Raw genomic sequence first — 15,343 nt, forward strand, 5'->3', positions numbered from 1 at the left:
TGTATATCTCCTCCTTTGTAACCGACCTTGTGTAACCCTAGCCCCCTCCGGTGTCTATATAAACTGGAGGGTTTTAGTCCGTAGGACAACATACAATCATACCATAGGCTAGCTTCTAGGGTTTAGCCTCTCCGATCTCGTGGTAGATCAACTCTTGTAATACCCATATCATCAAGAATAAATCAAGCAGGACGTAGGGTTTTACCTCCATCAAGAGGGCCTGAACTTGGGTAAAACATCGTGTCCCCTGCCTCATGTTACCATCCGCCTTAGACGCACAGTTCGGGACCCCCTACCCGTGATCCGCCGGTTTTGACATCGACATTGGTGCTTTCATTGAGAGTTCCTCTGTGACGTCGCCGTAAGGAAGGATGCCTCATCTCGTTGTTAAAAACAACATTACCACCGGGGGAGCTCTGGCTGTTGGCCAAACTCTCCGGCTAGGCAGTTTCTTCATGACTGCCTGTTCGGTCGATGCACCGACGATGACTTCTCGGGACATCAAAAACAGCCTCCATGTCGGCTTGGAATTCGCCGAGCAAATGGATCCAATGGAGCTCTCCTCCCTAAATGAACTCTTGGATCACATCGCCGCCTTGGGAGTCGCTATGGACTATGATCGGATTGGACTTAAACCCGATCGAAGGGAGATTAACTCTCCACCGGTCACCCATCATGTTGCGGTGGTGGAGGAATAATGGGGCGATCCTCCCTCTATCTTGAAGACTAACTATGTCCAAATTCCTAAGCTCTCTCAGCCGGATACCCATTTACGGGAGGACATCACCCAATCCCTGAACCTAGAGTCAGGCAGCGGGCCAGACTCATCGGGCAACATACCGGAATCCGAACTTCCAAGATCGGAAACCCCTCGGCCCCCGGGTCTCAGATCGGGTAGGGGTCCGGACTCAAATCCACCCACCCACCCAGACATAAACGATCTTTCCCACATCAGGCAAGAGCCCCATGAAACAGTACATCATTATTGGGCCAGATTCCTCCTTGCGATGAACAAGGTTATGGACTGCCGCGAGGAAGACACGGTCTCACTTTTCTGCAATAATTGCACGGACAAGGGAATCCTTAACGCCATAAGTCGCCGTGACATATCACGCTTCGCCGACATGGCGTCCATAGTACGAAAGTACTGTGCGATGGAAAGTGCCTGGAAAACCGAAACAAAATTTTGGGATAATCCGGCTCCGTATACGCACCCAGTCCGAAGTAAAAGGGTGCACTATCATAAGACACCCGAGTTCATTACAAAGAAGCAAAAACCCTCTACAGGGCACGGAACCGTATTGGAGGGATGGCTTAACGAACCCTGCAAAATTCATAGCACAGCAGATACAATACCAACGCACAGCCTTAGAGCATGTTGGATACTCCGGCAGGTGGCCAAAAGTGGTGAGGATCTTCTTATCCCAAATGCCACAGAGCACCATCCCGTGGATAACAATACGATGTTAACAGTCTTTGAGACCTTCGCGTCAAATAATAGGCACAAGCGAACACTCCGCAGCATGGCCGAAATCTGCCATGTAGCAGCAATAAATCCATGGAGTGACACGGCTATTACCTTCAATGCCAGTGACGAACCTAAATTCCGAACAACTCGAGCACCAGCCGCACTGGTCCTCAGTCCAATCATGGACGGCTTTTGACTCACCAAAGTACTCATGGACGGCGGCAGCGGATTAAACCTCATCTATGAGGAAACTCTTCAAAAGATGGAAATAGACTGGAACCGCATTGAGCAAAGTAGCATAACCTTCAGGGGAATCATACCCAGTCGGGAGGCACGATGCGCTGGGAAAATCACACTAGATGTGGTATTCCGTACGCCAGAGAACTATAGGTCCGAAGAAATTACATTTCAAGTGGCCCCGTTCAGCAGTGGATACCACGCCCTTTTAGGGCGTGAGGCGTTCACGATCTTCCAAGCCGTGCCCCATTATGGGTACATGAAGCTCAAAATGCCCGGGCCCAACGGAATCATCACCCTCGCCAGTGATCCGGACACAGCACTCCGCGCCAAAAACAAAACAGCCGCACTGGCCCTCGAGGCATTGTCCGAAGCCCTCTCGGCCGAGGAATTAATCATGCTACGCTCCATAGTGGACAGGGACGACGTGATACTCGACAAGAGATCCAAGTCCACCTCTTTTAAACCAGCGGATGAAATAGTCAAATTCCAAGTCCACCCAACGGACCCTACAAAAACAGCCTCCATCGGGGCACAGTTAAACCCCGCCGTGGATGCCGCACTACGAGAGTTCCTGCGCGAGAATTGGGACATATTCACCTGGCATCCCTCAGACATGCCAGGAATCCCATGCAGGCTGGCCGAGCATAGCCTCAATATCCTAAAGGGATTCAAGCTGGTCAAGCAAGCTCTTCGGCGTTTCTCCGAACCTAAGAGACAGGTCATGGGAGAGGAACTAGCCAAGTTATTGGAGGTCGGATTCATCAGAGAAATAAAACACCCGGACTGGCTAGCAAACCTGGTCATGGTACTAAAGAAGGATAAATCCTGGCGCCTTTGTGTCGATTTCAAGGACCTCAATAAAGCTTGCCCAAAGGATCCCTTCCCCCTCCCCCGTATCGATCAAATTATTGATGCTACCGCAGGACACGGGTCATTGTGTTTCCTCAACGCATACTCCGGTTACCACCAAATCAAGATGGCGGAGTCCGACCAAGCCGCAACGGCATTCATCACACCATATGGTCCCTTCTGTTTCAACACAATGCCTTTTGGGCTCAAAAACGCTGGCGCAACATATCAGCGCATGATTCAGACATGTCTGGAGAAACAAATCAGCAAAACAGTAGAGGCATACGTAGACGATGTGGTCGTCAAAACCAAACACGTCGACTCTTTGATAGACGACTTGAGGCTCACATTCGACAACCTCCGAACATACGACATCAAGCTCAATCCGTAAAAATGTGTTTTCGACTTACCAGCCGGAAAGCTCCTAGGTTTCATTGTCTCCAGTAGAGGTATTGAAGCTAATCCGGCCAAAATCCGAGCTTTGTCACAGTTGGCTACCCCAACAGACCTCAAACAAATCCAGAAGTTAACTGGATGCGTGGCGGCTCTAAGCCACTTTATCTCCCGCTTAGGAGAAAAGGCATTACCCCTTTATCGTCTCCTTCGGCGCACCAAACACTTTGAGTGGACGGATGCTGCCACAGCCGGGTTGGAAGAAATAAAAGCCATACTGGCAACCAACCCAATCCTGGCCGCGCCAAACCTCGGCGAACCAATGCTATTATACATTGCGACAACCCATCAAGTTGTAAGCGCAGTGCTCGTCATCGAACGAGAAGCGGACGGACATAAATTCCCTCTTCAAAAGCTGGTATATTATGTATCCACCGTCCTCACTCCATGCAAATCACGGTACCCAAATTATCAAAAGATAGCCTATGCGGTATTCATGGCATCCCGAAAATTGTGACACTACTTTCAAGAGTGTTCGATTACAGTAGCCTCGGAGGTGCCACTCAATGATATTATTAACAACCGCGATGCCACGGGCCGGATTGCCAAATGGGCCATTGAGCTCCTCCTGTTCGACATAACATACAAACCTCGGCGAGCCATTAAATCGCAAGTATTGGCCGACTTTGTCGCCGAATGGACGGAAGCCGAACTCCCTAAAGACTACGGCGCATGCTCCAATTGGATTATGCACTTCGATGGCTCCAAAATGCTGGCTGGACTGGGGGATGGCGTCGTCCTGACGTCCCCAACCAGAGATACAGTTCAATACGTACTGCCGATACTGTATACAGACTCCAACAATGCAGCCGAATATGAAGCCCTGTTGCATGGTCTTCGGATGGCAGTTTCCATGGGCATTCAGCGCCTGGAGGTGCGTGCGGATTCGAACCTCGCAATATCCCAAATAAATGGAGACTTTGATGCCAAGGATCCGAAGATGGCGGCCTATGTAATGCCGTCCTAAAGATGTCAGCTCGGTTCGAGGGGCTCGAATTTCACCATGTGGCTCGGGAAAACAATCAGGCGGCGGATATCCTCGCCCGCATTGGTGTAAAACGCGATGCGGTCCCCCCCCCACAATATCTTCTTAGAGAGGTTGTTTAAGCCATCCGTGGTATGGGAGGGGGACACCAGCAATATTAGTCCAGACCCGGACACAACACTCGATACCGAACACTCTGACATAATCGGAGGCTCTGCCACCGAAACAACGCCTTCAACCCACGTAATAATGGCCATCATAGCCCCGTGGACAGAACCATTCCTGGCCTACCTAACTAGGCAGGAACTTCTGGAGGACCAAAATGAGGCACGCTGCATAGTGCGGCGATCTAAGGCCTATAGGGTCCATGAGGGAGAACTATATAAAAAAAAGCACTACCGGAGTCCTTCAAAGGTGCATCTCCGAAGAGGAAGGGCGGAACCTTTTGGCAGAAATTCACGCCAGACTCGGCGGTCACCATGCCGCAGCTCGGGCTCTTGTAAGCAAGGCCTTCCGTACAGGATTCTATTGGCCGACGGCCCGGGCAGACGCACAGGACTTGGTCCAACGCTGCACCGGTTGCCAGCTTTTTTGCAAATCAAAGCCACATGCCACCCACCGCCCTCCAAACCATCCCCATTACGTGGCCCTTCGCGGTATGGGGGCTTGACATGGTTGGAACCCTTAAAGGGGGAACCCACAAGAAAAAATACTTACTAGTCATGGTGGATAAATTCACCAAATGGATAGAAGCCAAGCCTGTCAAAATAGCCGAATCCGGACCGGTGATAGACTTCATATCCGGGGTCGTACAACATTATGGCGTCCCCCACAGCATCATCACTGACAACGGCACGAACTTCACGCCCGATGAGGTAAAACTCTGGTGCAGCAAAATGGGCATCAAGCTCGATTATGCTTCAGTCTATCACCCACAAACCAATGGCCAAGTTGAACGAGCAAACGGTCTTATAATGAGCGGCATTAAACCCAGGCTAGTGTGGTCCTTAACGGAGTCTAACACACACTGGGTAGAGGAGCTCCACTCCATACTCTGGGGGCTGCGGACCACGCCGAACCGTAGTACTGGATATACACCCTTATTTATAGTGTACGGCACAGAGGCAGTCTTGCCCTGTGACATAATTCATGACTCACCTCGAGTGCGCATGTACGAAGAAAGAGAAGCCGAGCTCGATCGGCAGGACAGTCTGGACACCTTGGAGGAGGAATGCGACATGGCAAAAGCCTGTTCCGCATTTTATCAGCAACAGGCTCACAGATACCAAAGCAGAGAAGTACGGACCAAAACTTATAACATTGGTGAACTAGTTCTACGCCTGACGGATAAGAAAAAGAACAAGCTCGAGCCCAAATGGGAAGGTCCCTTCATTATTGACCAAGTTCTAACTGGTGGAGCATACCGACTGTGGGATGCATCGACTAATCGACTCGAGCCGAACCCATGGAACGCGGCCAGGCTCCGAAGATTCTACGCCTAGCGCCGGACTCTATGTTTGTCCCCTTCCTCTGTCCATTTTTTGCATATACATTATCTGTCTTGTTTTTCTTTCTTTTATTCTTTCTCTAGGCCTTCAAGGGCCAACTTGTGCCTCGCTTGCACATTATAGATGCGCTAGCCGCGCTCATCATACTTGGGGGCTTCTTTCACAGAAGCTTAATTATTTATCTGGGCCTCATGCCCCGCACATGTGTTATACTTCCGCATGTACCTTTCTTCACCATCATATGCATCGATATGACTTAAGTTTTGGCCAAGCTGGGTTGTCTGGCTCTTGTATTTATGCCCTACGTTCCCGTTAATTCGGCTAGGGCATAAGGGGAGCACCTCTGCGATTGTTACTGCCGGGTCAGCCGGATGTGTACCTCAGACTGGGTGAAGCCGAAAGCTAGCGTTCTTAAGGGAATATCCGGTCGGTGAACAAAAGATGATTTTTATTTATTTTCCATATGTGTCCCCAGATGTTTTTCCTGCGTTTCCTATCGCAGTCCGGACATGCACTTTAGGGCATGCGTACCCAGGGAAAGGAACCCTTAACGGAACTATTCTCCCTGGAAGATGTTTCTTACTACCCATGTAATATAACATAACTAGTTGGGCACTTGTCTGTTCAAGCACTAATGACCCCTACGCCTGGTCTCCACGCATACCCCGGTTCTTATATAACTGAGCGGGTATTCGGATACACTCCGGACTATCGGGTCCTGAGGTTGAAGTGAAAAGGTCCGCCATGACAAATGATCTACAATCCGGCTAGAAGGCATTATACATGTCACTTTAATTACATAGTCATGCAGACTGACTAAGTTCCTCTTCTATACCATCCAACAGGCGGTCTAGCCTACAATCCTGTTGGGAATACTTTGCGGCTAATTCTACTTGCCCATAAACTAAGCTAACGGGAATCTCTTTCCCGTCGGTCCCCATAGTTCCGACCTCGGCCATGTGATTTGGGTCAGCCTTGGTATACCGCGTCTTCACCATGGCCCAGGCTTCCCTGGCACCTTGACGGCAGGCCGATATCTTCCATAATCGGAAGCGCCGTCGTGCTCCCTTGAGCTTCTCCGCAAGCTCTGCAACACCTTCTGGCAAGGAGACGGATGGACATAAGGCCTGGGCAACACCTTGCATCACCTGCCGAACTTGTTCGTGCAGATGTGAGAGCTCGGATAGAAGATCACCCGCAGACCCGGGCATTTCCTCCGCGGGACGACCCGTCAGCATACCTACAGACATAACGCTGTTAGTCGGCTTCTTTACCGAACTCCTTCAAAAGGATTCGTTCAAGCACTTACTGAAAATGCTGCGCCGAAGCCGCTTATTCTCCTTCTCGGAGTCTGCAAGCTGGGCTCGAACGTCTTTTAGTTCCACGCTCAGCTTGATATTGGCGTCTTGGAGATTGTTTTTCTCCCGCCTAACCTCAGTCAGCACGTGTTTGCCAGCCTCTAGCTGTCGCACGACATGCTGGTCCTCCGGATTTTCTCCGGATTCATCTGCAACATCTATTATTAGATCTGCAGCCACGCCGCACACTATACGGTAACCATTATTCTTTAAAGTAAATGTTACCAGTAGGGGACTTTTTCGGTTCCTTCAATGCGGTAACAGCAGCCCGCAATTGGGCCTTGCATTCCTCCAGCTCCTGTGACAGCCGATATTCTTCTCTATAAGAACCTGCACAATAAAGATGATCCTTAAATCAGTTCTGCTAACTGTTTCAAGTCTCAGGGGCTACTGATACATATAATCGCCAGATTTACTTACCCGTACATCCTTTACATACTGATCCGTGGCTCTGGCTAGACCATCTTGAGAAGCATGGAGGTACGCTTCTCCAGAATTGAAGGCATCAAATGCCTCTGGTGAGAAACAAACATCGCGGAGTACGGCTCGGCGGCGCCTATGATTCATGGCGCTTTCCACTTCTGAATTTGTGGCGGATAATCTATCTGCATCCTCTGTAGGAGGATTATCCTGCGCCCGCCCCATATCGGCTTCCGCCTCTATGTCCGGTCCTGGCGCCCGACTGGTGGAAGCGTGATTAGCAACATCGCCGGACATATTCCGGCGAGCGTTTTTTCTGTTAAAGAAACACGGGCGTCATTACATTTCGAGAAAGACGACAACCACGGAGCGGGGGTTTTGTTATACCTGTGCGCCGGCGTCTCCGTCCTGACTGCCTTCCTTTTTGGCCTACCCAGCCTCGGTGCCTCTTGTTGGCGAGTTCTTGCGGGTTCGGCACGGTGTCCCGAATGCCTTCCCTGTAAAAACGCCATATGTATATGGTAGGTGAAGCGTCTAAAAGGGGATCCTAGTTTTTGGAGTTGGGATTTTTGGTTTTTCTTACGTGCGATGCAGGAAGCAGTCCGGGATAGTCGGCCGTAATGGCCACCATGGCATCATCGCAGCTTAACTGGTAAAACTGCCGGTCTATCAGCTCCACGAATATAACCGGATCTTCTTCAAGTCCGGAGTCGAGGGCCCTGTCAGGGTCTGCCTTGTGGAGAAGGGTTGCTGACCTCCTTTATGGCTTTTCGCAGTTCCTGCCGCAGAGTGGCAAGGTGAATACTTACGACAAAGAATGCGGGGAAAATGTGAGTAAGGAGATATAACTTACCCAGCTTGGAGGATTGTACATGGAGAATCCATCCCGTGGCTTGATGCGGATGAACTCCTCTTCCTCTCCCTTGAACAATTCGAACAGAATTTTTGCTAAAGCGGCAGCATTCTCCGGAACCTTACGCCCGCAGCGGGTGGCATCATCTGCCCCATTAAAACACCACAAGGGGTGCCCACGATATTGAAGTGGTTGCACTCCCCGCATTATGCAAATCGACATAACTTCGATTACTATCAATCCTGATTGAGCCAGTGCTTTAATCCGGTTCATCAGATAGAGGACTTCTCCATTGTCTTCCACCTGGGGGGCTCCGTGGGCGCCAACTTCGGCATTTCTTCAGAGGAGCATTGCTGAACTCAGGAAGACCCCGTCGAACAGGGTCCGGAAGGGGAACGTCCTCCATATAAAACCATTCCGAAGGCCAGTCTTCGGATGACTTCTTCGGGGTACCGGACAGGTATCCGGTACCGGTGATGTGCCATATTTCGGCTCCGCCCACTTGATAAAGTGACCCCCTCTGTGTGCGAGGGACGAGGCAAAATAGCCTTTTCCACAGCTCGAAGTGAGCCTCGCAGCCCAGGAACAACTCGCAGAGAGCAACATAGCCGGCGATATGTAGAATGGAGGCAGGGGTGAAATTGTGTAATTGGAGGCCGTAGTACTCCAGGAGCCCGCAGAGGAACGGATGAATTGGAAATCTGAGTCCCCTTAATAAATAAGGAACAAGGCAGACCCGCTCCCCCATAGAGCGACTGGGAAAGCTCTCCGCTTGCTCCCTGCCATTGTAGGTGGCAATCCCGGCTCGAACATGCACCATGTATGCTGGAGGGAGAAATCCCTTAGTCTGCAGTTCGATTAATCGACTGTGTGGGATGGAACACCTCTCCCAATCACCAGGCTTAGGGCTACGGGGGCGGGAGGAGGAGCTGCGGAGGGCGGCCATGCTGGAATGGATCTTTCCGAAGCATGCTCTGATGGATTCTCGCTGGGGGAGGATGGTGTGGATCGGATCTGAGAGTCCCCGTCATCTTAATAGACAATTTATTTATCTGGCAAGGGGGGCGAATGTAAAAACGCCCTGGCACCTCGTATTCATTCGACGCGTAGAAAATAGCCCTTATTGGGCACAGAGGCCAAGAGGTCCAAACATTTATGGGGCCGGACACTGCTTTACAAACGTTTGAAATATGGAGAAGAACCCGCCTTGCAATGCCGAAGACAACACTGCGCGCCGGACTCGTCGTCATTGAAGCCTGGTTCGGGGGCTACTGAGGGAGTCCTGGATTAGGGGGTATCCAGACAGCCGGATTATATCCTTTGGCCGGACTGTTGGACTATGAAGATACAAGATTGAAGACTTCGTCTCGTGTCCGGATGGGACTCTACTTGGCGTGGAAGGCAAGCTAGGCAATACGGATATGTATATCTCCTCCTTTGTAACCGACCTTGTGTAACCCTAGCCCCCTCCGGTGTCTATATAAACGGGAGGGTTTTAGTCCATAGGACAACATACAATCGTACCATAGGCTAGCTTCTAGGGTTTAGCCTCTCCGATCTCGTGGTAGATCAACTCTTGTAATACCCATATCATCAAGAATAAATCAAGCAGGACGTAGGGTTTTACCTCCATCAAGAGGGCCCGAACCTGGGTAAAACATCGTGTCCCCTGCCTCCTGTTACCATCCGCCTTAGACGCACAGTTCGGGACCCCCTACCCAAGACCCGCCGGTTTTGACACCGACACCCCTACTCTAGGAAAACTCTTGAGTGTATCCCTAATATTATTAGGCTTGAATATCAAAGATTTCTCAAAGCTCATCAGCCATTAGTTTAAAATAGTTCTTTGAGATGATATCATGACTCTGAAACAATAGGTTTTGCTTTTTATTGTATACTACTCCATCTGTGTATATTATTTGAGATCAAGCCTATGTCTCAACATGGAGTTGTGCATACCTAAGTTCTCTATGAGTGTCCAAGCATCTTGTAGTCTTATGATGTACCGAGGGCAGATCCAGCTATATGGCAAAGTTTGGCAGCTGCCATACCTAAAATTTGGCAACTCCATGGATGGCCTCTACCACCGAGACACCGATGTTAGTTGCAGGCTTGCCACCATAAGACTCACCTACAAGGAACAATTGACTTTTGTGCAAGGTAGGCATCTCCTTGGTGAGTGCCTTGAGGAGATCGATGGCGTCAGCAACCACTTGCATGACCATCGTAGCTAGCATGCTTGGGTCCTCCGCGTAGCTATACCTAACACCCACCAGTAAGTCCTGCATTTTGACATACTCATTACTTGCAACACAAACGTCCTTAAATAGTACTCACTTCATGGAGAAGTATCAGAGCGTTTAATTCACTACTTTCGTGATCTAAATGCTCTTATATTTCTTTATAGAGGAAGCACGTGCATGAAGAAACAACTCTCTTACCACAAAGATCAGATCAACCGTCTATAGCCATGTCGAGTTGCGTGGCTTCAGGTTGACATCCAATGGGCCGATCCCCTGGAAGTTGCCACCCCGACGCCCGACCCTCCCTGGAAGAACAGGACGATGCTCAACTAATGCTTTGTACTCAACCAAAGTAAAAAATGGAAGTGAGAGAAGACCAGTTTACATACCGGACCGCCCTCCAACCAAAAGATGGTTGGCCATGGCTTTATTGGCGAAGACACCTGATGTGGGCTCTTGTAATACCACCAAAATACATGAGCCTATGCAACAAAAACATACGGTTAAACTCATCACAAAACAGATAAATGAAATAAAATTTAGTCATAGTAGTAAATGGAAAAATGAAAGGATGAGAGGACCCAACCTGATATAGATATTACCATTATAGTGGATACTTAATTACTGTGACAAATTTGAACATAGCCCCATATCTCGCTTTTATCAGCAGCAGCGACATAGGAGAGAAGAGAGGCTCGTCACATTTGAACCAATGTCGGGGTGGGTGCACGAGGAGGCCTGGCCTGGCAGCACAGCACGAGGAGAGAGGCAATGACAGGAGTGAGGGTTATTAGTAGTGGCAAAGCTTCATGGGGGCAAAGCGGGCCAATGCTCCCCTTACTCTAGGAAAACTCTTGACTGTATCCCTAGTATTATTAGGCTTGAATATCAAAGATTTCTCAAAGCTCATCAGCCATTAGTTTAAATAAGTTCTTTGTGATGATGTTGTGACTCTGAAAAAATAGGTTTTGCTTTTTACTGTATACTACTCTCTCTATGTATATTATTTGAGATCAAGCCTATGTCTCAACATGGAGTTGTGCATACCTAAGTTCTCTATGAGTGTTTAGGCATCTTGTAGCCTTATGATGTACCGAGGGGCGGATCCATCCATATGGGAAGGTTTGGCAGCTCCATACTGATACGTCTCCAACGTATCTATAATTTTTGATTGTTCCATGCTATTATATTATCTATTTTGGATGTTTAATGGGATTCATTATACACTTCTATATTATTTTTGGGACTAACCTACTAACACAAGGCGCAGTGCAAAATGTTGTTTTTGCCTATTTCAGTGTTTCGCAGAAAAGGAATATCAAACGGATTCCAAACAGAATGAAACCTTTGGGGAGTTATTTTTGGAACAAACATGATCCAGGGGACTTGGAGTGGACGTCAAGAAAGAAGCGGGGAGGCCATGAGGCAGGGAGGCGCGCCTGCCCCCCTGGGCGCGCCCCCCACCCTCGTGGGCCCCTCGTAGCTCCACCGACCTACTTCTTCCTCCTATATATGCCCATATACCCCGAAAACATCCAGGAGCACTAGGAAACCCTATTTCCACCGCCGCAACCTTCTGAACCCAAGAGATCCCATCTTGGGGCCTTATCCGGAGCTCCGGTGGAGGGGGAATCGATCATGGAGGGCTTCTACATTGCTACCTCTTGAGCACTGCGTTGGTTTTCCCTTGAAGAAGAAAGGGTGATGCAGTAAAGCAGCATAAGTATTTCCCTCAGTTTTTGAGAACCAAGGTATCAATCCAGTAGGAGATCACGCTCAAGTCCCACGCACCTACACAAACAAATAAGAACCTTGCAACCAACGTGATAAAGGGGTTGTCAAGCCCTTGTGGGTCACTTACGAGAGTGAGATATGATAGATATGATAAGATAATATTTTTGGTATTTTTATGATAAAGAGAAATAAAGATGCAAAGTAAAATAAATGGCAAAGGAAATAACAAAGTATTGGAAGATTAATATGATGGAAGATAGACCCGGGGGCCATAGGTTTCACTAGTGGTCGAGGAGAACTTTTTATTGAGATCCAAAGAGAGAAGAAGCCATCTAGCTAATAACTATGGACCCGTAGGTCTGAAGTAAACTACTCACACATCACCAGAGAGGCCATGGAGTTGATGTAGAGGCCCTCCGTGATCAATGCCCCCTCCGGTGGAGCTCCGGAAAAGGCCCCGAGATGGGATCTCTCGATTACAGAAGATTGTGGCGGTGGAATTAGGTTTTCATGGTGCTCCTAGATATTTGGGGGTATGTGGATATATATATATATATATGAGGAAGAAGTACTTCGGTGGAGCAACGGAGGGCCCACGAGGGTGGAGGGCGCGCCCAGGGGGGTAGGCGCGCCCCCTGCCTCGTGCCTTCCTCCCTTGTTTCTTGACGGCCACTCCAAGTCTCCCGGATCATGTTTGTTGAGAAAATCACGTTCCCGAAGGTATCATTCCGTTTGGACTCCTTTTGATATTCCTTTTCTTCAAAACCCTAAAATAGGCAAAAAAACAGCAATTTGGGCTAGGCCTCTGGTTAGTAGGTTAGTCCCAAAAATGATATAGATGTGTAAAATAAAGCCCATTAACATCCAAAATAGATAATATAATAGCATGGAGCAATCAAAAATTATAGATGCGTTGGAGACGTATCAAGCATCCCCAAGCTTAATTCCTGCTCGTCCTCGAGTAGGTAAATGATAAAAGAAGAATTTTTGATGTGGAATGCTTTCTAACATATTTCACAATGTATTTTTTCTTTATTGTGGAATGAATGTTCAGATCCATAAGATTCAAGATCAAAGTTTAATATTGACGTAAACATAATAATACTTCAAGCACACTAACTAAGCAATTATGTCTTCTTAAAATAACATGGCCAAAGAAAGTTATCCCTACAAAATCATATAGTCTGGCTATGCTCTATCTTCACCACACAAAATATTTAAATCATGCACAAACCTGATGACAAGCCAAGCAATTGTTTCATACTTTTGATGTTCTCAAACTTTTTCAATCTTCACGCAATATATGAGCGTGAGCCATGGATATAGCACAATGGTGGAATAGAATGGTGGTTGTGGAGAAGACAAAAAGGGAGAAGATAGTCTCACATCAACTAGGCGTATCAATGGGCTATGGAGATGCCCATCAATAGATATCAATGTGAGTGAGTAGGGATTGTCATGCAACGGATGCACTAGAGCTATAAGTATATGAAAGCTCAACAAAACAAACTAAGTGGGTGTGCATACAACTTGCTTGCTCACGAAGACCTAGGGCATTTTGAGGAAGCCCATCATTGGAATATACAAGCCAAGTTCTATAATGAAAAATTCCCACTAGTATATGAAAGTGATATCATAGGAGACTCTCTATATGAAGAACATGGTGCTACTTTGAAACACAAGTGTGGAAAAAGGATAGTAACATTGTCCCTTCTCTCTTTTTCTCTCATATTTTTTTATTTGGGCCTTCTCCTTTTTTCCTTTTGGCCTCTTTTCTCTTTTTTTCGTCCGGAGTCTCATCCTGACTTGTGGGGGAATCATAGTCTCCATCATCCTTTCCTCACTTGGGACAGTGCTCTAATAATGATGATTATCACACTTTATTTACTTACAACTCAAGAATTACAACTCAATACTTAGAACAAGATATGACTCTATGTGAATGCCTCCAGTGGTGTACCGGGAAGTGCAATGATGCATGAGTGAAATGTATGAAAATTTTGAACGGTGGCTTTGCCACAAATACGATGTCAACTACATGATCATGCAAGCAATATGACAATGATGAAGCGTGTCATAATAACGGAACGATGGAATGTTGCATGGCAATATATCTCGAAATGGCTATGGAAATGCCATAATAGGTAGGTATGGTGGCTGTTTTGAGGAAGGTATATGGTGGGTTTATGGTACCGGTGAAAGTTGCACGATACTAGAGAGGCTAACAATGGTGGAAGGGTGAGAGTGCGTATAATCCATGGACTCAACATTAGTCATAAATAACTCACATACTTATTGCAAAAATCTACTAGTTATCGAAACAAAGTATTACGCGCATGCTCCTAGGGGGGTGGATTGGTAGGAAAAGACCATCGCTCGTCCCCGACCGCCACTCATAAGGAAGACAATCAATAAATAAATCATGCTCAGACTTCATCACATAACGGTTCACCATACATGCATGCTACGGGAATCACAAACTTCAACACAAGTATTTCTCAAATTCACAACTACTCAACTAGCATGACTCTAATATCACCATGTCCATATCTCAAAACGATTATCAAGTATCAAACTTCTCATAGTATTCAATGCACTTATATGAAAGTTTTTATTATTGCCATGTTGTTCTAAAGGACTCTCAAAATAATATAAGTGAAGCATGAGAGAACAATAGTTTCTATAAAACAAATCCACCACTGTTCTCTAAAAGATATAAGTGAAGCACTAGAGCAAAAACTATGTAGCTCAAAAGATATAAGTGAAGCATATAGAGTATTCTAATAAATTTCAAATCATGTGAGTCTTTCTCAAAAGGTGTGTACCGCAAGGATGATTGTGGTAAACTAAAAAGCAAATACTCAATCCATACAAGACGCTCCAAGCAAAACACATATCATGTGGTGAATAAAAATATAGCTCCAAGTAAAGTTACCGATAGATGAAGACGAAAGAGGGGATGCCTTCCGGGGCATCCCCAAGCTTAGGATTTTTGGTGTCCTTGGATTTTACCTTGGGGTGCCATGGGCATCCCCAAGCTTAGGCTCTTGCCATCCTTTGTTCCATAATCCATCAAATCTTTACCCAAAACTTGAAAACTTCACAACACAAAACTCAAAATAGAAAATCTCGTGAGCTCCGTTAGCGAAAGAAAACAAAAAACCACTTCAAGGTACTGTAATGAACTCACTATTTATTTATATTGGTTTTAAACCTACTGTATTCCAACTTC

The 15,343-nt window shown here is 47.3% G+C and overlaps 1 protein-coding gene across 1 annotated transcript in view; it reads right to left on the minus strand.

Moving 5' to 3' along the window:
• The window catches only part of LOC147976665 (serine carboxypeptidase-like 51), a 146,213-nt gene extending 135,157 nt beyond the window's left edge, over positions 1-11,056 (minus strand). Inside the window, 3 exon segments of the mRNA XM_087520938.1 lie at positions 10,665-10,682; positions 10,767-10,859; positions 11,003-11,056. Of these exon segments, the coding sequence (XP_087377064.1) occupies positions 10,665-10,682; positions 10,767-10,859; positions 11,003-11,056 (165 nt within the window).
• Between the last annotated feature and the right edge of the window lie 4,287 nt (positions 11,057-15,343).

The sequence above is a fragment of the Triticum urartu genome, chromosome 4A, assembly GCF_056163025.1.
Source record: "Triticum urartu cultivar PI428250 chromosome 4A, HENAU_Tu73, whole genome shotgun sequence".
Classification (NCBI taxonomy): domain Eukaryota; kingdom Viridiplantae; phylum Streptophyta; class Magnoliopsida; order Poales; family Poaceae; genus Triticum; species Triticum urartu.